At 41.7% G+C, this 26233-nt stretch overlaps 2 protein-coding genes across 14 annotated transcripts in view; both read left to right on the forward strand.

The window, feature by feature from the left end:
• The first annotated feature begins 64 nt into the window (after positions 1-64).
• Positions 65-14992, forward strand: LOC115566828 (von Willebrand factor A domain-containing protein 5A-like). Of its 3 annotated transcripts, none has more exons than XM_030392844.1 (24): positions 65-247; positions 2580-2627; positions 2982-3184; positions 3279-3501; positions 4598-4764; positions 4867-4981; positions 5114-5289; positions 5380-5468; positions 6081-6225; positions 6337-6416; positions 6505-6619; positions 6766-6924; positions 7048-7151; positions 7795-7839; positions 8446-8666; positions 9150-9197; positions 9357-9410; positions 9818-9871; positions 10264-10356; positions 11219-11266; positions 11624-11671; positions 12349-12497; positions 12760-12883; positions 13009-14992. In XM_030392844.1, the coding sequence occupies exons 2-24, from the start codon at positions 2588-2590 to the stop codon at positions 13086-13088; spliced, it is 2580 nt and encodes an 859-aa protein (XP_030248704.1). In that variant the 5' UTR covers positions 65-247; positions 2580-2587; the 3' UTR covers positions 13089-14992. The 3 variants fall into 3 exon arrangements, with proteins under 3 accessions (XP_030248704.1, XP_030248719.1, XP_030248712.1); XM_030392852.1 differs by lacking the exon at positions 65-247 and adding an exon at positions 694-784; XM_030392859.1 differs by lacking the exon at positions 7795-7839.
• An 8891-nt stretch (positions 14993-23883) lies between these two features.
• rap1gap2a (RAP1 GTPase activating protein 2a) overlaps positions 23884-26233 on the forward strand; it is a 122939-nt gene continuing 120589 nt past the window's right edge. For 8 of the 11 annotated variants that reach the window (XM_030440994.1, XM_030441013.1, XM_030441003.1 and 5 more), the window contains exon 1: positions 23885-24146. In XM_030440994.1, the coding sequence (XP_030296854.1) occupies positions 23968-24146 (179 nt within the window). In that variant the 5' untranslated portion in view covers positions 23885-23967. Of the gene's footprint in view, positions 24147-26233 lie in introns of all 11 variants that reach the window. The other 3 variants (XM_030441052.1, XM_030441059.1, XM_030441110.1) reach the window with 2 other exon arrangements.

Raw genomic sequence — 26233 nt, forward strand, 5'->3', positions numbered from 1 at the left:
ATTGAAGACAGTTTGCCGCAGCTGGCCAATGACGCAGCTGCAAATAAAGCGAAAGTGTACACGGGCTCCACCCACCCTGTGATCTGGCCTTAATCAAGCGCCCCTCTTAGTCTTCTGATATACAGTTGTGTCGACCGTGTCTGTGTACAGCTGATCCACCGCGCCTGCTCGTGTTGTGTACACTCGCGTGTTTACTCTCTGCAGGAGGAAAAGACCACAAACTCTCCATAAATTCCTCTCCTCCAAGGTAGGCGTTTCTTCCGTGCTCTTCCGCCTCTTTCTTTGAGCAGCAGACACGGCTGGATCATAAGGACCGTTAATGGCTCGGCTGTTACTTTCGTTAAAGGAAGAAATATCAGTTGGTTTTAAAATAAATAAATAAATAAATAAATAAATAAATAAATAAATAAACACATCTTAGGAACTATGTTTTAATCAAGTTCGGTGTCGAACATAGCAAAACAGTGATGCATCGCAGTCAAACTGTGATTATGTGTGCTGTTTCTCTCTTAATTCGAGATTTTTGTGGTCATTGATGTCAGCGATGCTGAATTACTGGAAACTATGGAGAGCTTGCGTAAGGTGCGCGCTTGTGTGCGTACGCGCGCCCGGCCGTGTCTGATTCATGCTTCTGCGTCGCGGCGACGGCGTAGCTGCGTCGTCGACGCAGACCCCTACGCTTATGGCGGGTGGATAGTGCCAGGGTAACCCTACCGCAGGAGACTCTCGTGTGACATCAACGTCTGAACTGGCTGACGTCGCCAGTGCAAGTCGTCATTAATAAGTACGCCGCCTCACCTACGCCGTCATGCCCCCCCACCCACACACACACACACACCACACGCACACACGCTCAACTTTCTAATTCACATCAGTTCTGGTCTCCATAAATCGGTTCTGTTTGGCTTATACATAGCCTATGTAAACTTTACAGTAGGCTAATCTCAGCACACGTAGAGGGCAAGAGTAGTTATTTGAAACCATCAACCAACATATTAACATAGTTAATATAAGATTGTTTGTATTGTTTTTTATCAGCATCTCATGTAGCCTATAACATTTATTAAATAGGTCTACTTTATTTTGTCTATTGCATGTTTCCACCTGATTCTTTTATATTATATACTTATTAATGGTACACAAATAAAATGTCTGCCAATTCTTACATGTTGCATCTTTCATCTTAAAAAATTCTGAGTGTGACGACGTACTTTGTAGACGACGTACTTTGGTGACGACGTGTGTTTCAGGCGTATATTTTGTTAGTAATTCTAACATACGCCGTCGTCACGTCGCCGTCGATACACGTTCTTTCAATGCACTCGCCGCGAAGTCGCCGCCGGTGTCTCATCTGCTGTCCCATTCAATCCCATTCAAAAATCCACACGGTCAGGCGGTGACGGAAGGGGAGGTTGCTCCTTCTCCTTCTCCTGGTAATCCTTGCATTGGCACTATCCACCCGCCATACTAAGCGGACCCTACGCCGTAGCCTGACGTGCGCCTCCAAAAAATCCTGACTACACGTCACGTCGACGCGTCGAGACGTGAACGGCAAGGACTGTGATTGGTCCGCTTAGAACGTCATTTCCGGCAGTTGCTTTTCCGGTCAACAGTATAACAGCATTTGTTGTTCAATATCCACGAGCTCCATCTCCAAAAACACCCGCTCCATCTCAGTTGCCATTGTTTACTGTCTGACCGGAAGAAAACCAAGGAATCCGATATGAACCCCCCGAAACCAAACAAAGACACAGCCACACCCCCCTAGCGGCTTGGCGGCGAATTGCAGAACAACGCGTTCCCTCGACGCAGAACTTCGAATGCTCAATGACGGCGTAGGGTCGACGACGTAGCTACGCCGTTGCCGCGACGCAGAAGCATAAACCAGTTAGGGACTGTGTAAAAATGACTTGAGTGACGGGGAGAGGGGCTGAGCTGCGAGTTTCACTTAATTATTATTACAAACAAAAAAAAGAAAAGAAAAACAAAGTAGTAGTAGTAGTAGTAATAAAAATAGTGAGGTCCTCCTGAGCGTTTTGTACTCCCCTGTACAAGTGCAGGGCAAATGTTTGCATTATTTGTAGTTGAAACTATGTTATCGAGAATTCCAATGGAGTAACCAATGTTGTCGTGAAATATTAGCTGTGGTCCCTTCTTGCTCCACAAGACAAAATAAAGCACTTACCTGTGGTGGAGTGTTGAGGATGAGTCCAGGAGCCTCTGCTCTGTAGTCTGGTGCTATGTCAGCAGATGGCCTACTCTCTCACCCACAGTAAACACTTTTTTCGTACAGTTTCAAGTTGAAGAAATCATGATGAGATTGTTGTCCTCATACGGCTTTTTTTATGGTTTAATAATGCATTACATCTCAGGAGCAAATGAATAAAGTGTAAATCTAGGATGAGTAAAGGCTAAAACACCCTCCAAGACTGTTTCATGTGCGATCACATTTACTGACTGTATTTCTCTTATATGGCTATCTCTAACATCGAAACACACCTAAAATATTGTGTAGATGACATCAAGCTACAAATAGAGTCTGAACATTTAGATCTCCATGTTTGTTTTCTGTCACACAGGTACAAAGATGACCTGCTGTGGTCTGCTGACTGCCAAAAAGGAACCAGGTAAACAGTTGCTAAACATTAAAAACTGATTTATTTATTTCAAATCTGACAAAATAAATTAAAGGTGTTATATTAACTCTGTATGCTAAGTTGTTTTTGTATTTTCATTTTCTGTTTGTGTGTGTGCGCAGGAAAAAGTGAAGTCATTGTGAATATGCTGCATGTGTGATATTGTATGTGTGCAGACTTTTTTCTTTGCAACTGTGTGTTTTGGCCACAGGGAGGCAGCAGAGAGCTTTTTCTAATTTGGTACATACAGCTTTACGGAGAAGGAGGAGTGAAATAATATTCAGACCTTTCCGACTTAGATAAGTATAATTAGGTTTTAAAGAGTTCCTTCTGTTTCTGGGTCAGTTCCTCTGAAGAGTGTGGAGGTGGAGCTGCAGGTGAGGGACCATGTGGCTACAGTGGTCTCCACCCTGAACTATGAGAACAAGGAGGACAAACCACTAGAGGCTGTGTTTGTCTTCCCTCTGCCTGGAGATGCTGCCGTCTGTCACTTCAGTGCTACGATCGGACAGACGCAGATTGTAGCTGAGGTGAAGGAGAAACAGCAGGTGAGCTGCACAGTAACGACTTTCTCACTACAGTGGAGCTGAAAAACACAGTAAACACAGTGAAAGTGACCCACATGTGTCGTCTGTACTCCAGGCTCGTGAGGAGTACGATGATGCTTTGAGCTCCGGTCAGCAGGCCTTCCTATTGGAGGAGAGTGATCAGAGTCCAGATATCTTCTCTCTGAGTGTGGGCAGTCTGCCTCCAGGAGAGAGCGCCTCCATCAGGCTGGAGTACGTCACTGAGCTGGCTGTGCAGGCTGATGACGGGCTGAGGTTTTGTCTGCCAGCTGTGCTCAACCCTCGCTACCAACCTCAGGGTAGGAAACCACCAGACACTTCATCAGACATTCTTAGAGCCGGTTTCTACTTTGCATTAAAATGTGTCTTTGGCGATCCAAGTGGACAGCTCTCAACATGCGTCTTGTGATCAAATCTCTCTTCCTCACCGCTAAATTCAAATAAACACATAAACATACAACAGGGTTCGTACGGGTGCTTGAAATCCTTGAAAGTGCTTGAATTTCAATGTTGTGTTTTCAAGGTCTGAAAAAAACTCTGTGTCTTTTACAAAATTGGGATCAGACTGGATAATTAATTTCTGAAGTTTTTGCTATTATAGAATATAATTTTAGATGTTTACAGCATAATACAATGTACATAATTGTGATAAAAAGTGAAGAAAAAAATCACAAGTATATATATTCCTTTAGATACGTATTTTACCCCAGCAGTAAGGTGCTGGAAAATCTTAAAAATGACCCTTAAAAGTGCTTGAAAAGTGCTTGAATTTGACCTTGAAAAATGTGTACGAACCCTGATACAAACAGACACATTTGTTTGTTGTTTTTTGTTTGCTTTTTTTGAACAAATAAATAAAATAACTTCATATATAACATTTGCAAAATTTACACTCCCAAACTTTTGGTTTAAGTGTCTCCCATCTAGAGATGTGTGGCCAACTGGCCAGGACAGTGCTGCCGCAGCAAACCAACACTTTCTTCAAGGAAAGAAACAACAAAATCTTTTGCATTTAATGCAGAAACTGCGAGAAGGCAAATGTTAGACGTCAGTTTGATAGGGGGTCCTTCTGTGTGGCCCATAATACATTTGTGTAGACATTCCTTAAAGAATGAGACCACATGTGCGCCAGACCACCTCCAAATGTGGTCTGAGTGATTGGATCTCAATGCATCCCCTATAATCTTGGGTGCATTCACATCTGTCCTTAGAGCTGTACACTTGTGATTGAATCACGTGCGATGCATGCTCCTTTTGTTTGATTGTATCGCTGATAAGTAGGAACAATTATGCAGCATTACAAATTAAATTAAATACTTTATTCAATGTTGTCTTATGTACTGCATGATATCTATTCGATTCCAGTATTCCTCACTTGTCTCATGTCATGAACAGGCAGTGAAGGTGCCAGTGTTCAGGTGACCTCTGTTCCAGCCTCTCTGGTGCCCTACAGTCTGTCTTTCTCTGCCCGAGTGTCCTCTCCTCGTCCAGTCTCTAAAGTAGAGTCCAACTGTTCCCTGGACCCTCTCCAGTACCTCAACACAGAGCAAACCCAGGCCACGGTAGGTGGAGTGCTAATGTGTCTGCTGTGTGTGATTGTTCCTCAGCACTGACAACAACATGCATCACTTTCTTTATATTGATGAGTGTTGTGTGAACTGCAGGTCAAGTTGGCTGCAGGACACAAGTTTGACAGAGACGTTGAGGTGCTGATTTATTACAAAGATGCCCACCAGCCCACTGCTGTGGTGGAGGCAGGACAGGCCTCTGCCAAGCCTGGTGAGTTAGTGAATGAGTCCAGTTGTTGCTTTACAAATAAAAAGGTCATTATCCTCCAACTGATGAGTTTGTTGTAATGACTGGTAAAAGCCAGATGTGTGGTCATGTTCCTGTCTCTCCTCTGTGTCTCAGGCTCTCTGATGGGTGATCCAATAGTGATGCTGAGCCTGTACCCTGAGTTCCCCCAGGATGTCATGTCTTCACTGGCCTCCTGTGGAGAGTTTGTGTTCTTATTGGATCGATCTGGAAGTATGGATGATCACATGAACAACAGCAAGAGAGACCAGACTCGCATTGGCAGTGCCAGGGTATTCATTATGTGTTGTTTCTGTCATGAGATCATTCATAGTGTCCCTCTCACTCAGTGGCCTTCAGTATCTTTCCTCTCTTCCCTTCAGGATACTCTGCTGCTCCTGTTGAAGAGCTTACCAATGGGCTGCTATTTCAACATCTACAGTTTTGGGTCAGGATATGAACACATCTTCCCGTAAGTCACGCCCTCATGTCACTCAGTCCAGCAAATATGTTCCTGTTTTCTGTCTTGTGTGCGTGTTATAGTTGGGAGACTCTTCGCGTCTCTGAAGTGATTGTAAAAAACTTGTCCGTGCATCTTGATGCAACAACACTTTTGTCTTTTGTATTTCTTCTGTGTGGCAACTTGCCAGTTTTAAAACACAGGATTGATATTTGGATTATTTGGACAGCACCATGATTGAAATTAATAGATGAAGTGCTCACCAAAACTTCAGAGGTGAACGAGCTTAGAACATACATAAGACACCTGTTCACGTCAGTAACATATCACCATCCAGTTGGTTCAGTTCCAAGGAACATACAGCCTGGTCCTACAAACATTTTACAGGTGATGATATTGAAAAATTAGTTTTATGTGCAATTTGGCGCCCCCTCAGTTTCTGAGTAAATTCAAAAAAGGTCTGTATCAATTTGTCAGACGTAATGTAGGTGCTAACTACAAACAAAACTCATTACATCATAACAGGGAGAGGGAGAGAGAATCGCAGTGCATCTAAAAATAGATTTGGGCCCCCATCTCTGGATGTGGTGTTGATGATGAGTTCATGCATTTGTGTGATGGCAGTAAGAGTGTGGAGTACAGTCAGACGACCATGGAAGAAGCTCTGAAGACAGTTGAAAGGATGGGTGCTGATCTGGGGGGAACAGAGATCCTCAAACCCCTCCAACATATTTACAGCCAGCCCTGCATTCCTAATCAACCAAGACAAGTAATACACACACAAACACACACACACACACACACACATACACACACGCACACTGCATGTTTCTGTGTGTGATGTCATGTAACTAGTTGTGATATGTAAACTCTCCTCAAGGTGTTTGTCTTCACTGATGGAGAGGTGTGGAACACCAAAGAAATTATCAGTCTGGTGAAGAAGAATTCAGGCTCCCACAGGTGAAACCACAAGAACACAAAACAACAAACGCACACACAGTTCCCAGAATGTGTCTCGTCATCATCAGACTAATCCACTGTATTGTAGGTGTTTCTCTTTTGGGATTGGGGAAGGGGCCAGCTCTGCTCTTATCAATGGGTTGGCCAAGGAAGGAGGAGGTCACGCTCAGTTCATCACAGGGGCTGACAGGATGCAACCCAAAGTAAGAAGGATATTGAAAACAATAAAGCTATAAAGTGAGACAATGCAACAGCTGTCTGAATCTGAGTTCGGACAGAAATCTTGGTTTTAGTCAGTAACACTGTGCGTGCATCTTCCCACTTCATGTAAACTGTTTTCACTCATCAGGTGATGCAGATGCTGAGATTTGCTCTGCAGCCAGCTGTGGTGGACATATCAGTCACGTGGGATTTGCCAAAGGGAGTCTCTGTCACTGTCCTCTCTCCACCAATCACAGCACTTTTCCAGGGTCAAAGGTCACTGGTTTATGCTCAGCTCAGTGGACAGGTAGGAGCAGCACCAACTCCCTGGTTTGATTTTTTTCCAGCATTTAACTGCATAAAATACATTTTCCCATCAGGTATGTGATCGCAGTAATATGTTTACTAACACTGTAATGATTTCTGTCAGAGTTCAGAGGCAGCAGAGGGCTGTGTGACGGTGAAGTACAGCCTGGCAGGTCATCCCTCTCAGAACCAGCTCCACTTCAGTCTCACACCTGCACAGGACACTGGGTAAAACAGGTTTTGCTCAGCCAGCACACGTGTGGTGTACATCATACAACATGAGTATGTTCTACAGTAACAGTTTCTCTTAAGTTGAAAAATTAAGGATAGATATTAAAGTAGTTGCAATAGGAAACACACATATATAGATATTATAAACAACAAGACTTTATTATTCAATTTTTTTTCGTTTTTCATCATCTCATGGTCGTATCTGTGGTGATGAAGTGATGAGCGCTGAACACGTTGCATTGAGAGGTCGCTGGGCATCACTAACACTGCACACTGTTACTTAAGACTTTAGATTTTTTTAGACTTTTATTTATCCCACACCGGGGAAATTCACTTGTCACAATAGCAGGTAGACAGACATACAGACATACAAAAAGTACAGGACTTAGAATGCTAAAAAAGATTTGAATAAGAGAGAAAGGGTAAAATATAGAAAGGACAATACGTTACGTGCATTATATATACGGGAGAGGCAAAAATGTGCATTATATACATTTAAATAAAGTGTCAGAGTATTGCTTTGTTGAGGTTGGATGCATTAATAAATAGTGTTTAAATACAGTGTTTAAAAATAAACAGACTCAGTGTATGAATATGAATATGTATATGTAAAAAAATATATATATATATTGTTGCACAGGGTAATTGCACAAGATGGCGGAGGAAGAAGTGTAAGTAATGTAAGGTAAGTACAGTAGGTGCTTATGGTGCCACATTAAGACTTATTGGTGTTGAACAGTCTGACAGCAGTTGGAATGAACGACCTGTGGTAGCGTTCCTTTTTACACCGTGGGTGAAGTAGTCTGTTGCTGAAGGAGCTGCTTAAGTCCCCCTACAGTCTCATGTAGGGGGTGAGAGGGGTTGTCCATGATAGCTGTCAGCTTGGCCAACATCCTCCTCTCACCCACCTCCTCAATGGAGTCCAGAGGACAGTCCAAGACTGAGCCAGCTTTTTGAGTCTCTTCCTGTCCCTCTCTGAGCTTCCACAGCCCCAGCAGACCACAGCGTAGAAAAAAGCTGAAGCTACCACTGAGTCATAGAAGGTTTTTAACAGTGACCTGCACACACCAAAGGACCTCAGTCTCCTCAGCACGACTTTGGCCCTTCTTGTACAGGACATTTGTGTTGTGTGTCCAGTCCGGTCTGATAAGAAATTTGAATAGAATTAAAATCACGTCATGCTGATTGCTGAATAATCATTAGCTCCAGTTTTTAGATGTGTAATATCATCGGATAGACATACAGGTTGGACTTGTCCATGTACAAGTTTCTTCTTCTGTCCTGTCTGCAGATTAACAGTCCACAGGTTGGCTGCTCGGACTCTGATTCGCTCCCTGGATATGGAGGAGAGAGAGAGCAGAGGGGAGCAAGATGGAGGCATGAAGAAGAAGGTGGTGGAGCTCAGCGTCCAATCAGGAGTGAGCAGCGCCTTCACTGCTTTCATTGCTGTCAACAAAGGGGACGGCGAGGCAATTCAAGGACCTCTGGTGCGCAGAAATGTTCCAACACCCAGTGAGTGTTATTTATCTTTTTTCAAAGGAAAATGAAACTATTGTGTCACCCACAATTTTCATAGAGGTGAAAAGTAGTGCATTCACTTTTCTCACAGTTTTATAAATAAGTTCACTTTGCAGCATGTTTTGAACAGTTGTACAAAGCTGCATTCAAGTGCCTCTTGTGGGCTTTGCATTTACAGAGCAGTTTGTCTCCATTCGTGAAACAAATCCTCTGAATTTGCAAGAATTTGAAATGTTTGTAATATGAGTCTGTTTTTTGTTTCTCTCAATGAACATAAACCCTAACAGACACGCAGCAGAGCAAGAAAAACAAACCTTAACAAAGTCCAATCAGTTTGGTATCCTAAGGCTCCTCGGTCTTTGCAGGAAGTTCGATCACATCGTAATTTATTTACAAGACATGATCTGAAAACCTTGTGTGAATAACAGCGTCAAAGGACCATGGCTTAATTTCTGTTTAATTATTTACTCCCTGAAGGGTTGCTACACTATGGTAGTCAACAGGGTGGATTTAGGAAGACGCTAGGTAAGTTACAAGTCAAAGAAACCTTTCCCCACAGATCTGTTAATTAAAATTAAAGCGCTTTGAGCTGTCGTTAGACTGGAAGAAGTGCAATAAAAATGCAGACATTTACCATTTAAAGGACCATGGCTTAATTTCTGTTTAATTCTTTTCTCCCTGAAGGGTATCAGGACTATTGTAGTCCACATGGTGGATTCAGTATGCAGAATATGCAAGGTAAGTTACAAGTCAAAGAAACCTTTCCCCACAGATCTGTTAATTCAAATCGAACAATGCATTTCTCATGTAAGAACACCTTTTAGATTCATTACCATGTGGCGGCTGTTGCTCAGTGGGTAGAGCGGGTCGTCTAGTGATCGGAAGTTCACTGGTTTGAATCCCAGCTCCCCCTAGCTGCGTGTCGAAGTGTCCTTGAGCAAGATACTGAACCCCAAATTGCTCCTGATGAGCAGTTGGCGCCTTGCATGGCAGCCTCCGTCATCAGTGTATGAATGGGTGAATGTAGCATGTATTGTAAAGCGCTTTGAGCTGTCGTTAGACTGGAAGAAGTGCTATAAAAATGCAGACATTTACCATTTAAAGGACCATGGCTTAATTTCTGTTTAATTCTTTTCTCCCTGAAGGGTATCAGGACTATTGTAGTCCACATGGTGGATTCAGTATGCAGAATATGCAAGGTAAGTTACAAGTCAAAGAAAACTTTCCCCACAGATCTGTTAATTCAAATCGAACAATGCATTTCTCATGTAAGAACACCTTTTAGATTCATTAGCGTGTGGTTTATGTAGTTGCTTGTTTAACTGCATGGCACTTCATTTCATTGCTACGGGAACTACGGGAACAACGATTTTTATAGTTGCTTTTTTTTTTTTTTGGTATATTTTTTGGCCTGTATTGACAGAACAGCTGAAGACAAAGCCTCTGTACATGGGCCGCCCGCTCTACCCACTGAGCTAAACGGCGCCCCATAGTTGCTTTTTAAAGATCATAGTTATTTTTTAACTTAAGTTTGAATTTAAAGTGGCATTCTTAAAAGACACTCCATTCTTATTTCTTTTCAAATATGCAGCCGTCCAATTTGGTGCCAGTCCAGATAGTCTCTTTTCTGGCGTAGCAAGGACTTGTAGTATGGGTGGTGGGCGAAGACCCTTCACGTCGAAAGGTGGGTCATGTGCAGCTGTTTGAAAATTCTTCCGCCTTGGCATAGTACAGGGGCAAACACAAACACACACACACACACACACACACACACACACACACACACACACACACACACAGTCTCCTCTGCAGCTTCAACTCCCTCCTGTTGCCACCTGACGCGTTTTCTCCTCCCCGGAGTCATAGTCCTGGTCAGAGCAGCTGTTGTTAATCATCTCCTTACTTTGTCCCCGTCGGTCTGAGAGGCTGTGTTCATTCCCAGTCTGGTGTCTACTGGACGGCTGCTGAGCCCTGCTGCCTGCCGAGACTCCAACCATCATCCGAGGTTGCAGTCAATGCAGACTCCCATCAGCTGAAAGGGCCACTTATTTCTCCAAGGCTTACTGAGCTACTTGCCAAGGGCTTCAAGTTGCTACAGCAGAACATTGCTACAGTAAAGATTAGAGTTAGAAGTTATACTGCCCCCCCATACTTTTGGGGCTACATCTGATTTCTTAACACATTTCACTTCTGAATGTTGTCACTTTGACTTAATTCTTTCTTATTATTATTGTTGATGTTATTGTTTTTGTCATTGTTATTATCATCATTCCTTAGCAAAAGGTTAGAAAAGTCTATACAACATTCCATTCAGTAGATCAGGATCAACATTGATGACACTTGAGTCTTATATACGGATTGAATATCTGTTACTTCAGTGCCAAACTCCAGTGATAACACACTAATGGCGAGAAGTTATGCTTTGTGCGTATGTGGATTTATTATGCAATTAAGATATGGCTAAAGATTTGATTGAATAATTAATTAATGTTTCTATTTAATTTTCATGTATACCAATTAAAGCTCCATGTATTTTTGTCTTTAAGGGATGAGCAATAACAGTCTTGCAGGTGCACCTTTACCTTTAATGATGGGTAAGTAACAATGAGATTATAGAAGAAATGCCTTTTGACAACTATAGGATGGATTGCGATGAAAAATAGTCCACATTGATGGCTTTCGTTATTGTTGTTATTATCATCATTCCTTTGCAAAAAATTCGAAAAGTCTATACAACATTTGGTTCAGTAGATCAGGATCAACATTGATGACAAAATCTGTTACTCCAGTGATAACCCGCTTACGGTGTGAAGTTATTCTTTGTGGATATCTGGATTTATTATGCGATTATGATATTCCTAAAGATTTAATGACATCACTAATTCATCTATGTCCATCTATTTGCTGCTGTTGCCTTTTATGTTATGTTCTACTTATATTTTGTCCTCAAGGGATGAGAAGTAACGTCTTTGCAAGTGGTCTTTCATCTGACTCGATGGGTAAGTGCCAATGAGATTTTGTAGGAAACACTTTTTGACACCTATGGGATGGATTGCCATGAAACTTGATGCACACTTTCGTGTCTCCCTCAAAATGAATTGTGATAACTTTGACCTGAAAAGGCACTGGTTGACATTTTTTAAAAATGACCAAAGTTTTTGTTAGTGGTCCCATAGTTTGGTTTATGACCAAACAACTGCAAAAGCAATTACATCAGCCTGGGCTGTGTTTATGACTAGAAAATGTAAGCATGCTAACATATGATGTACATGCTAACATTTTGTAGCATCCAACGTAAACATTGTTACTATGAACATGTCGTGCTCGCATGACGATACATGTTTGTTTGGCTCCCAGCTGTTCTTTTTCTGAATATTTATAAAAGTCAATACTTAAATAAAATGGTTACCTAATTAATTTGTTAATCTGTTGTTATTTTGTTCGACAAACTATATGTTTTTCTTTTATTAGCACTTAGACCAACTTTATGTAAGAAAACAAACTTGAAAGTTTAGTGTTTTACTTTTCAATAATTAACATAGAAGGTAGCAACTTTAACAACAGTATGAAAGTATAAAAAAAAAAGAACGAAGATTGTTGCAAAGGCATACCCTCGCAGTATAATTAATCTGCAAAGGTTATTTTACCTTTACACTTGCTTTGATTTTCTCTTCAGAAAGCTGCTCACCCAAACAGCCTCCCAGAGACCCTTTGCTGCAGGTGGTCTCCCTCCAGAAGGCGTCTGGCTGCTGGGAGTTGGATCCAGCTCTGGCTGCTGCACTGGGAAAGACCAGCGAGGAGGTGGAGAACACAAAGCCTGCATCGGTGAGTCAACCATGATAACACAAATTGAGAACTGGACTTATTTTTAAATACATTTAATGACATGGTTTATATTACAGAACATAGGATATGGTATTGTATTTGCTTCATCAGTCAAAAGTATAGAAGTGTCTTATTTTATTGTTGTTATGTTGTTGGGAAGTCAGACTGATCAAAACCATCCAGCAGCATTTTCTCACTTCCCTTTGATTTCTTTCTCTCGTCGTGACTGTTCCTCGTTTATTACCTTGATTTGGTGTGTTAGGTGAACCAGGAAGTGTGGGCCACCATTCTGGCTCTGATCTGGCTTCATGGCTTCAAGATGGATGCTCAGGAAGAGTGGGAGCTTCTGGCTATGAAGGCTGCTTCATGGCTCCGTGCTCAGAATGGTAACAACCATAATGATAAGATGCTGATCTCTAGTTTTTAACAGTGTGAGCTACATATAATCTGTTGTTTGCCCACATTCAGTCTCCTCTGCTGATGACTTGTTTTGCATTTTTTTTAATTTCAGCACCATGTGTGACAGAGTGTGTGGAAGCTGGAAATGCTCTGTTGGGTTGCAACGTGCAGAAAGACGCCCTTGGCCTCTGAGGTGTTCATTTAACTGGCTTCTCCTTCAGGATTGATACACAGAAGAAGATTAACTTCATCCTCCAGCGTTTACTTCTTTTGAATTGCACTTTTGCGCTATTTACATTATATTATGCAGCTGCTTGCATGGTAGAACCAAGGGCACGGTAATACATTCGAGAATTTGAATTTGAATTTGCACGGTAATACATCCATCCAGGGTTAGACGTGTCAAAAAGTAATTTTGCCTTAAGCCTCAGATTGTACATTAAGTAGTTGACCTGGGAAATTCAAACCTGGAAGAATATATGAATATATGAATGAAGAAGAGCCTCATGTGTGAAAGCTCCCTAGGCATCTTGTTATACAGAGTGTGAACTAAATGTAGTGTGAGCATGACAGAGGCACTACGATACATGATGTTATCACAAACTGACAGGCACATCATTTCAAAACGAGTTGGCTCTGTAAGGACAGTTGGCTGTCATTTTACAAGTGTTATTGTTTGTACCCGGAGATGCCAGGAGGTGTGTCAAGTACTATGTGGAGCCCTGTATTTCACAGTATCACTATAATATTCCTGTAACGATTCATAAAGTAGAGTTGAGTGTGTGAGTTCACAGTGGCCTGAACATACCTAACATTCATTTAGATAACCATCATAGTATTTCTGTCATCATCCCGGTTTTTGTATTGTCTCATTTCCTGTTTTTTTTTTTTTTTTTTTCATTGTGCCCCCATGTTTTGCGTCTTGCTTTTCAGTTCCTCCCTCTCCGTGATTTTCCCTCCTTCCAGTGTTTTTCCATTCCTTTCCCTCACCTGTAGTTTTCCCTCCTCACTCCACCTGTACCTCATCCCCTCATTAGTGTGTGTGTGTGTGTGTGTGTGTGTGCATATAGTCTTTGTCACTTGTTCTGTGTTCTCTGGTGTCTCCCCGAGTGTATCCCTATGGTTCCCTGTGGTATGTTTTAGTTTTTTGTTCCTTGAGTTTTCAGGTTTTCCTTTTCTACGTCAGTTTTGGTTTAATAAAGCTCACTTTTAGTTTCTTAATTCTGCCTGCCTTGTGTTGTCTGCATTTGGGTCCCCACCTCTTTTGCCTAACCGTAACAATTTCTACAGTGTCTGTTATCATTTATAGCAATTTTTGTCATTCAACCTGTGACAGCCACATGACACTACTATGAGTCTTCACCGTTATTTGTGAGCCTATGAATCGGGTGCACAAATAAAAATTAGCGCACTGGACAATTTGATCTAAATTCAAAGTGAAATTTTAAATCTGACTGCCAATAAAATAAATTAATTTCAAGATGTGCTTATTTGGCTTTGATGCATTACTAACAATATTTGCCTCCGAAATGGAGTGGAAGTATAAACGAGCAGATTATGAAAATACTTTACTGATCTTAAAATTGTAAAAGTCACATCCCATCACTGCTTATGATTTTAAAGTCTGAGGTGTTTTCTGTGTTAACTCCTCATGCAGTTGCCTGTATGTAACTTTTTTGGACAACCCTTGTTAGAATCCTTGTCCTTCCTTCATATCATGTCACTTCCTTTCCCCTGTCTTTTACTGCCACCCAGTGCTCAGTGTGTATGACTGCAACTCCAAAAGACATCCCTGTTGTTCTTCGGAGTGATAAATTAAAAGGTTCCTTTATAGACCTGCAGTGTGCTGGAACCACGGAGCTTACAGATGAATGTGCAGCTTGACTTGTGCCTCTCTACAACAAACCATAACCCTGTGAATGATTTTGTTTGTTTTTTCATTCCTTGACTATTTGTATTTACTCTTTTTAAATGTTGTGATCCGACGTGCCATCTGTAGCCGTCACTGGTTGTTGGGAAACGAGATGCTTTACCACTCCTCCAGCAAATGTGTCTTTTGAGCTTGATAAACAAAGGCTTGTTTTGTTTCATGTCAATTGCTGTGTTTCTTCCCCTGATCTTTGAAAGATATATCATGTGCTGAGGGATGACACTCTCTATAAGGTCGCTGCTCTACAGCTCACATCAGTGCAGCATCGTGAGCAGCCTCGGTGGTTAATATAACGCAAAGTCAAACAGTTCCATGTTTCAGCCAAAGTTTCAACATGTACCACTTGGAATACGTTTTGTAGCGCTCTGGTTGCAGGGACACTGAAGCTACTCTGCTCTGTCAAACGAGGGGTCATCATCTTCCTACAAAGAGGAACCCAGTTTTTATTTCTGTCCAACTTCACTTTTTCTCTCTGTGTGCTTATATTTATGCCCATACGACCATTGTCCCGCTGCACAGTGTTCCTGCAATCTACGTGTGCAACTATGACCAGGCATTAAAGGACAGGTTCACACTTTCTCAGGTCTCTTAAAACAGCAGTCAGGTGCATACTGACCATTAAAGACCCTTTCCCAATGCACCAATCGTGCAAATCCCACCTCACTTGAACATGACTCTTTCTTAGTCTGGCGCGAGAAAGGTATTGTCTCATTTAAAGATCTGTACATAGCAGATACATATGCCTCATTTGACCAGCTCAGAGCTAAATTTGACTTGCCAAAATCACATTTTTTAAGATTTCTACAGGTCCGGGATTGGATTCGTAACCAAACACGATTATTTATATATATATATATATATATATATATATATATATATATATATATAAATAAATAAAACTTTCATCCCTAAAGTTGACATCTCTTGATGCATTGAGAGAAGCATGGCAGGCTGATTTGAATTTACAAATCACAGATACTGAATGGTCAGACTATTTTCAAGAATAAACTCATCAGTTTGTGCCAGACATGGCCTACTTCAATTCAAAGTTGCACACAGATTGCACTTGTCTAAAGCCAGAAATGCAACATTAGCTCATACATTCTGGTCTTGTCCGAGACTCTCGGGGTATGGTCTTCTATATTCGATGCCCTATCGAAGATATTTAAAAGACCAATAAACCCGAACCCTCTCACGGCCATATTTGGTATTCAATGTGAGGGTGATCAACGTCCTAGAGCACAATCTGATTGCATTGCTTTTGTCACCCTCTTGGCGAGAAGAATAATCTTACTTAATTGGAATTACTTAATTGCAGGCTGCCCCGCCCTCCTACAAACATCGGGTTAGAGATACACTACAACTCCTGAATCTAGAAAAGATTAGACTGGCTTCACAACGTCCTAATGATAATTTCCGCAGGATATGGCAACCTTTCATTACATATCTGCTTAAACAAACATGAGGTTTTGTCCTATAGGCCAGCTATATATACTGTCTTTTACTATTACTGAAAGCCACAAGCCAACAAGGTTTGTTCTTGCTCTCCTGTATATATGCTGTGGCATTTTCAATTGTGAAAACCAATAAATAAAGTGGGGAAAAAATAAATAGATAAATAACACTTACACTGCTGATATTGCACACTTTGCTGCATAACTTAGCTACTCATATGTCCAGAGTCACTCCCTTAATAATGACGAGAGCATAGAATGTGTCAATAAAGAAAAAAAGACAGCATCCCCTACTGATAACAAAGCAAAATAAAAGTCAACACCCTGAAAAAAAAGACCCTTTACCAATGCACTTTTAATGTAAGTGATGGAGGACAAATACCGCAGTACCTTTAATTGGATTATATATTATAGACAAAAAATGGAACTGATCTCGAAGACTCCTCAAGATTCACAACCCATAGAGGCATTCAGTCATACCCCTAACCTCTTTCTTTCAGTGACAAGATACAAAATAATGTTTCCCTATGTGATACATAATTTACACGCAGGGCTCTGCCAGAGAAACTGTGAGATTTTACCGACCTTGAAGGATCAGCGCAGTTCAGGCATCGGAAGAATCACAGAATTTTTATCTCAGTGAAAGAAATAACAACACAGAGGATACAACTCTGGGGGAAATCTTGTTTAAAAAAATCAATGGAATACAAAAACACAGTGAGTGTGTATGGGCTCCCTTCCGTTGTTGATCATCTTAAAACATCAGAGTATGAAAAAATAGCAACATTTTTATGTTATTTATTTACGCATAGGCTTGAAAATAATGTTATAGATGTATTAATTCAAATTTGAATAGTTGAGATTAGATTGGTTAGATTGTTTTTCTGGTTGCCTCAGAGTACAGTTTTCCAGCAGCACAGGAGAAAAGGTGAGTTTATTCAATCATTGTCTCCACAATGGACACATGAAAGGAGATTCAAATGGTGCCAGGTAATTGGATCGACACTCAGCCTTTGTTTTCCTGATAGATTTGCACGGTCAAACCGAGGCTTTTTTGGAAACCAATCACAACATCTCGGGTCATAATTCTATAGCCATTACAGTGCGCAAGCAACGTTTGCTTAATAATTATATGTTAACACAAAAGATTGAGTCAAAGTAAATTGTTCTAAATGCTGAGCCCGGAGAAAGTCATACAAAAAACACTCTACTGCAGTGTGTATATGTCCACATGCAACTCACTAACACTGACCTGAAGCACCAAAAAGCTAATGGGACTAATTCAAAATCAATATCTGAACAAAAAAGGGAGTGTTGACCAAGCATCAAAAGCACATTTTGAAATGATTTATAGGTCTACATTTAATCAGTTGCCCAATTTCTTAGACACACAAAAAATGAAACGCTGATCCTGCAGACAGTGACTATAAACATTCACATCTCTTCACACACTTATTCTATTCTACAACTCTTGTAGGACTACAGTATAATCTCTGTTTAAACTTACAATCATTGCTATGGTTTGTTTTTCCTCCATCAAGAGCTCGTCATCAGAGGAGCAGACAGTCATCCCTCTGCGGCATCGCGGCCTGTGCAGCTTGGAGGAGACGGTCTGCTGGGGTCTGTTCTCGCCAACACAAGGTCAGAACCGCAGAGTCTGAAGTAGGCACCAACGCTGTGACGACAGGCCAGTCTTTGTGTCAGGATACTGTCAAATCCTCCCTCAAAGGATCTCAGGATCTCTCAAACTGTTATTAAAAAGCCAAAATATTATACTACTATTATATGCTACACTCATGAGGAGTATTAGTATGTGACAAACAGTGCACTGTCAGCTGTGTCTCTGCAGGGAGATGTGTCTCATTTTTCAATCTTTTAAAGAAAACATTAAAATATACAAACAGTGCAGTCAGACGCGGATATAACTTCACTGTTGGGGGGCACAATAAAACGAAGTCATTCTGAAGAGAGAGCAGGATCCAAACCCCCCTGAAGGATTTCTGCCTATGGTGTAGACATAATAAACATAATGGTAAACTGAAATGCCTTTTACACTGTGCATAGCCTCAGGCTACAGGAAGCTCTAAGCCTGCAAAGGAAAGCCCTAGGCTGAGAATATGTAGTGCACAGCTGAAGCTAAAAATATAAATGAAAATGTTACGATACATTTCATTAATATAGGATTATGTTAAAAAAAAATAAAAATAACATATACATTTTCCTTTTCTAAAGAGCACACAACACATTATGTCATAGGTATGTCACATGAGTCATCTCTGCTTTGGCTTGGAGACTACAAATATGTCAAATAAAGCGTTCATTAAAAACTGCAGGTGTGGCTTTGGAGGATGTGGACAGAGGGTCTTGAAAAAAGATGCATTATGGGAAATGTGGGATCCAGTCACTTTGCAGGTTAACCCCAGAGGAGGGACTACAAGTTGGGATATTTTGGGCTCTGCGAGTCACACAGTCACTTTAGTACCCCGCTAACCCAATCAAGTCACGGTCCATATGCAGATGTAAAAGAATATATAAGAATGAAAAATTGTGTGTCACCAAGTAAAGGAAACTGCCTATTGAAAAGGGTCCGGAGCTGGTTGGTTTACAGACAAGGTTGAACTGAATTACTTACGTCAAGCATAAACCATGAGCCATCAGCTTACACCACGACAGAGCCTCAGACAAGTAGCTTGTTAGTGAAGCTCACAGAGACAGATTTAGGCCTGTGGGGGAATTGTTACTATGGCAGACAACATGCAACAGTGATACCTGCTGTCACAAGCCAGCGCCAACTCGGGCTCCTCCAATTTAGATCATACAGTTCCTCATCTCGACCAGAAAGTCAGGGTTCTTTTGCGCTGTTCAAAACATTTGAAGCAATGCAGGTCAGGCCTTCAATTCTCTAGAACTGTATTCGAAATGTACTGAGGGTGGCATCTTTCTGACTCTGAAATGAAACAGAAGGCTATAAACAGCACAACACTTCTGTAGTCTTAGTGTCAGCGCTCTCTATTTGCATCACTGGTACAGTGTCGGTTACAGTAGGCCATTACAGCCAATCTTATCCGAACCCTTGGCAGACCTCCAACCAACACTTTCTATACTGGTTTCCAAGGCAACCCCAATGAGCAGGACCAATTAGAACTGACAAAGGATCCCTGAGCACTAAACTGCCTGGAGATTAGAGGAAAAGAGGACACATCCTCAAAACAAACACAACAAATCAAAGAAGGGCGCTCTGATCTGTGGGTGTGCCCACGTGTGTGCGTGTGTGTGTATGTGTGTGTGTGGCTGAGACACAGAGACAGTGGCTTTGCATGAGCATGCACCTGTGGGCTCAGTTGTGTCTGCTTGGGTCTATCCATTAGGGGAGAAAAATCTAATTAAACCTGCCTTCTTGCCTTCCCTCCCTCTGCCTGTCTCCGTAGATCCGTTGTGTGTCCATATGTGTTGTCAGAGCCACAGGCAGGAAACCAGATCAATAACAAATAGTTTAGAGTGGCTGATGCTTCTTTTTTTTTTCTTCTGAGGCCATCAGTGGAACTCTATGGCCTCCGAGCCGCACATCAATCAAGTGCTGCATATGTGTGCGCTCAGGTGTGGGCATGATTGATCTGATAGCCTTTGTACTTCAATGGGGGATCTACTTTATTGAATAACCGACAGCTATGATCCCATGGTGTTTGTTGGTTATTGTGAGAGTGTGTGTATGTGTGTGTGTATGTGTGTGTGTGTGCATGTCAATGCCTGTTTCTCTGTGAGTTGAAAATGTGTGTCAAATATCAAAATGAATGACCTTTACTGTAAAACCTTTGACACTCACCGGAGGTGAGAGCAGGGTTTCATTCGTTCATTCATTCTAACAGTCGTCATACTGCCAAAGCCTAAACACACAAACTACGTATTTGGTCCTGCAGAGTTTCGACCAGAATCTAGCCTTTTTGTCTGTTTATAAAGATTATTATGTAATAGATATGTATAGCCTCTATGAGAAACAGCACGTTAAGTTTGCAGTATCTACAAACCGAAACCAAATACCCCAAAACTCTCGGGTTTCGCGTTTCTATCTGGCCTGCAAGCTCAGGTTTGGTCCTCTCTGGACATGAAGGTCTGAGTCTGAGATATTGAGAATTTCTTACAGCGACAATATCTCCCAGTCTTCTATCTCCCATAAGTATCAACAAACCGGCTGCAAACAGTCACCAGAGCTGGCACTACAATATTGACACTAATCCTGCCAATTCAGCTAGTCTAAAAGGAGCTACACACAATTTGTGTCTGGTTTCACTTGTCAATTAACCAAATAAATATGTAAAATAGAAAAACCACATGTCGTTAATTTGGCTATTTAAAATGGACGATATGTCATTTCTGCAGAGCTAGACCTTCTGGAAGAATACACGCCCCGAGTCACGGATCTGCAGCCACTTACTGACTGCGATAGCTCAGAGATTACTTTCTAACTTTTGGGATCAAAAAGTGGATTATTTTAACTCCTGTTTATCAACCTGATTGCAGGAGCGATCTACTGAGGTGTTTATGTTCTCGTACGTTGGCTGCCAGCTGTAGCTGGAGGGTAAACGTACTTTACAACATGATTGTAACATAACAGAGGTGAGAGGAGGAAAAGAAAAGCGAAGGAACTGGAGTAAGTGTTATATCTTGTTAGAGTTGATCTGAATTTAAACACACAGACACATCATCGGTGCATGCTGTTGCTCGCTAGCATACAACAGTAAAGTAATGTGGCTGTTTGGGGTGTGCAACACAAAGAAACACACATGATCCCATGGTCAAACTCTCACAAAGTGTGGTGATGAACGCACTGTTATACATTCTGTTTTAAATCTGTCAGTAATGACTCACATACATACAGACACACATGTTCACAGATGGGGTAATGGAGTAAAGTTTTATTCATATTAAGTGTAGGTTCGTTTTCAGAGTCCCCATTCTAGATATCGTGAAAGGCAACCACTGTCAGAAACATTTGGGATAATGTAAGTGTACAACTCAACAAAATATGTTACAAGAGTCGAGTTGTTTTTAGACATTTAATGCACAATTCTTACATTTATGGAGCTTACAGATGTTCCTGTTCTCTACTCCATCGCATGAATGTAACATTGTTGTCACAGAGAAACAGTTAACTAGACCACTAAGGCAAGAGCGCTAAGTGAAAGCTAGCTAACAGCCAGCGTTAGCATTAGCTCAATCTAGAACTACATTTTCTTATATACCTTAGTGGTTAACTGTAATTGGAAAAGTGACATATTCTGTTACCTATTCCACAAAATTAAATGAGGCAGTATCTAAATTCTCTCAATATATATTAAAAAAAACAAACTAAAGGTAACAGCCTAGCTCAGAAGTTCTTAGTGGCTGCAATCTCAGCTTTATAATCATGGAATTCATATGATTAGTTGTAGTTTGACTAGGCCACATTTAAATCACATATTTGATTGTATTAATTATATAATATGTGACATGTCTATGTTAAAGTGACTATGAGGAACTTTTAAGTAGAGCTGTCCAAAACGATTATTTTTCAAACGATTAAACTAGCGATTATTTTTTCGATTAGTCGACTAATCTAATGATTAATTTAACGTTACATGACCAAACAAAAGTAACGTAGTAACTGTACCTGTCGTTGGTAATGTCTGATTTATGCTTCTGCGTCGCGGCAACGGCGTAGCTACGTTGTCGACGCAGACCCCTACACGGACCCTACGCCGTAGCCTGACGTGCGCCTCCAAAAAATCCTGACTACACGTCCAGCGACGCGTCGAGACGCGAACGGCAAGGACTGTGATTGGTCCGCTCAGAACGTCATTTCCGGCAGTTTTTTTTCCGGTCAACAGTATAACAGCATTTGTTGTTCAATATCCACGAGCTCCATCTCCAAAAACACCCGCTCCATCTCAGTTGCCATTGTTTACTGTCTGACCGGAAGAAAACCAAGGAATCCGATATGAACCCCCCGAAACCAAACAAAGACACAGCCACACCCCCCTAGCGGCTTGGCGGTGAATTGCAGAACAACGCGTTCCCTCGACGCAGAACTTCGAATGCTCAATGACGGCGTAGGGTCGACGACGTAGCTACGCCGCCGCCGCGACGCAGAAGCATAAACCAGGCTTCACTTATATATGGAAAAAAATACCGCAGTTGTAGGCGGAGCATCGTCTGTCCTCCTGCCTGTCCTACCAACTCTTCATCACATTTCTCCCACGAAAAATCACCGGCAAAAACCTTTAACTCACTCAAGTGGTTGTGTTGATAGAAATCACCACGATGGTCAGCCCTTCTGACCGAGACTTCAGTGAACATTCCCTCAGAAAACAGCCTCCGTCCCCACACGTGATAGAGTCACGCAGGGACCTGTTAAGATAAATTAAAAGATTAGGTAGATTGACAAGGGGGACACCTGGGAAACACCCTGTCACGTCTCTTTAGGAGCGGCAGCGCAGCTTTCTGTGTGAATTACATGGCGGTTCGTCTTTATTCCAGCGGTGCTTCGCACTGTGTGAATGACCAACGGCAGAGAATTAATGAACCGCTGCTGCAGCGTTAATGCAGCATCTCTGTGTGAGAGGGGCTATTCTCAGCCTCCGCAGCTACTACCACTTCCTGTTTGGGACGACGCGTCGACGCAAATTATTCATGTCGACGAATTTATGTCGTCTATGTCGTCAACTACGTTGATGTGTCGACGCGTCATCTCAGCCCTACTTTTAAGTGTTTATAAAACAGTGATTCCTCTGATGATTAGTAATGGCTTATAACAGCAAGAGGGGCCATCAGCGACCAAATGTATAAAATGTGACTAAAAACAACGAGATCATTGTTTTTATTAATTTGGTTGAGTTGTGTATTTACATTTCCCTAAGTGTTTCCAACATTGTTAAAACCCATAGAAATCCAAAGTTTACTTGAGACAATATTGGGTTTCTTTTGGTCGCGTGTTGCTAATAACTTCAGAGAGAGGCTGACAGAGTGACTGTGACTAAACATAAGCTGAATTAAACTTTAATACCCTTCCTCACCCATTACATTTTCTGCCTTATTCATGTAGGAAGATATTCATCGGCAAAACGAACATTTAATCCTTGGGACAATTAAGTGAATTTCTTTCAAAGTGATTCAATTGGATAGGAAAGACAAGGGGGAACATTTTGTTTGTGTGTAGGCCTCTCGATTGTCCCTTCGATTATATGAAAATTATTCAGATGTGCAGCATCTGCTTTGTATCGTGTGTTACGTAGGTCTTGGACTATGTATCTGTATCTGACCTATGTCAGGGCCAGTATGGTTCTGCTGTCAGTACTAATGATGAGTCAAGTGCTCATCTTGCCCCCCGGGGGTCATGGTCTTTTAGCTTTTCAGTGCCCTCACCCATTCCGCCTCCTCTTCCCTTATTAATTTCCCCTTCTATCTCCTTTGATCCTTTATTCTGCCTTTTCTGCCTTTTCTGTCGCTGAATATCCTGCTCTTTTTTTTACAGCCTGACTTTTTCCCTCTTTTACTCGCTCAGTCTTAAAATGCTTTGAAGGAGTTTAGGCGTAGCCCTCTCCATGGCAACGCCATCTCCCAATGCTTACACACACACAGACACGTTTTCTCGCCGTCTCTCATCTCATAATTCTGCCCTACACTGCGCTTTATCACTGTACCCTCCCCCTGTATGCACTCCCTCTCCCCCTTCCTTCTCTCTGTCTCTCTCTCTCTCTACCTCTCTCTCTTGCCTCCCTCTCTCTCACACATACACTCCTGCTCTGGCAGCTGGTCCACTGCTAATGCTGCACCATCCACTGGCTGCGAGATGTTCACCCCAGCTTGTAAAGGATCTGCAGGGGAGTCGAGGTAAGGCATTCACACTTGTTCCCTGTGGAGCAGGAGCGAAGCAGAGATATTGCTGCTGTTGAATGCTGACAACAGCTAACTGAAAGAAAAATGACTGAAGAGTGTGTGTGTGTGTGTGTGTGTGTTTGCTGATTGGTGTGAGAACTCCTCAGCTGGAGTAAGCAGCCTGTGTGAGTTGCAGGTTATGTGTGTCACTGTGTGATCTCCATGCAAACATAGTCAAGTGAAGTGTGCCTCTTTTTACATGGTTCTTGTCTTTCTGTATTTTCCTAAACTTGAGGAAAATATTGCTCTGTGTGTGTGTGTGTGTGTATGTGTGTGTGTGTGTGTGTGTTTGTATATATATTTATTTTTATTTGTGTGTGCGTGTTTGTGAACCTGCCAGTTGAAGCCCGGTGGCACGCTTATTGTCTTTCGAGTAATGCTGCAACGGTGCTGCAGCGTCTGATTATGGTGCTACAATCTCTGGCGGTTTGTGACACGATGTTGTGTGCGTCTGATTGCAGGGGATGGTGAGCGGGGGCATGAAGTTAGGTTTCTGCATATGTGTGTGGGTGGATAGGAGCAGTGTTTCTTAATATGTTCATCAATCCAACTCAAAACACTGGAGGAGGAAACTCAGGGTGAGCAACAGATACCCATACGTAGAAGTGAAAACGAGAACACTTCTATCATTTTTTTGGTACGTCAGTATTGTTAAGAGAAGGAGAAGAGCATGTGCATGTGGATGATATGTGAAATGTGAGTGTTCTGAACTGTGTGTGAGCCGGTGGCTAAATGTCATCATGCATGCATGAATTTTCAAGCATGTGTGTGTGCCGGTGGGCATTCATTGATGTTCCCATGCATGTACAGTACATGGTGAATGTGTAATATGTGTAAGCCAAAGTGCCCCTGAGGAATTGTGGTCCCTATACTGTATGCAGTGCAGAGGGTGAAGCAGTGGGAGGCAGAGAGATGTTATTTGATTTATGAGTCTGTTTCCCCGGAGGAAGCCCTGCACGTGTGGTAATAGCAGACATTAAACATCTTAAGACATCTAGCAAGAGATGAAGGCATTGATCAAGTCCTGACTCCAGCGGAGATCTTTTGGGAGTGCTTGAAAAAGTGTGACGTACTTCGATTATTCCTGCAGATAAGTTTGTTCTGTTCGACAGACAGACTTTAAAATTGAGACTTTGGGATTTTTCCTCCTACAATTTAAAAGTTGAATCAATGAGAAAAAATGCACCCTTGTTCTATGCAAGCCTGTTCTCAGTCCCGATGCGTCAAATACAGCAGCCAGGTCAGTGGCCCTACGCTTTTAGGTATAACACCGCAGGTACTATTCTAGCATCACTCCTTAAAGCTCCCCTATACTGCAGTACAGAGAGTAACTTTCGTTAATGTAAGTCACAAAACTTAGTTATGTTGGGCCTCACCTTACACAAGGCCCGGTTAAGGTGTGTTTAACAACAATAAAAGGGGGATTTAGGTTAAATTTGGCTATCAATAATAATTAATGATTATTTGGGATAATTATTAATTATGATAAATAATATGATCCAATTTGCATTAGATCACCTCGGGGCACCACCCTTGAAGAAGGGAAAAAGATAGCAATTTTACTAAATCAGTCTCATAAAAACGTACTGAACTGTTTATAACTCTGGTTAATAATTAACTTAATAACTACAACCAAATTCACCATAACAGCTAGTAATGGTTGAAGGATTTTGGAGTTCTTGACAGTGTAGAGGTTGGCAACATTCACTCATGTACAATATTAAATAGACAGCAAGAAGGTTCAAGATCTTTTATTTAACACAAAATGGAAACACACAATCTAACTAACATGTACTATACCAGTGTGTGTGTGTGTGTGTGTGTGTGTGTGTGTGTGCGCGCGCGAGTGCCTGGCAGAACAAAGGAACAATGGCGGTCAATGATATCACATGTGGGTGTGATATGCTCTAGCCTCAAGGAATGTGTGTGTCTGTGAGTATGTATGTGTGTGTGACGTGGTGCCAGGTTATAGAAGATGGTTAGTTGCATGCAGAGACCCTGAGTCTGTGTGAAGCATAATTAAACTAATGTCGAATTAGCCG

This window comes from Sparus aurata, chromosome 2, assembly GCF_900880675.1.
Source record: "Sparus aurata chromosome 2, fSpaAur1.1, whole genome shotgun sequence".
NCBI lineage: Eukaryota > Metazoa > Chordata > Actinopteri > Spariformes > Sparidae > Sparus > Sparus aurata.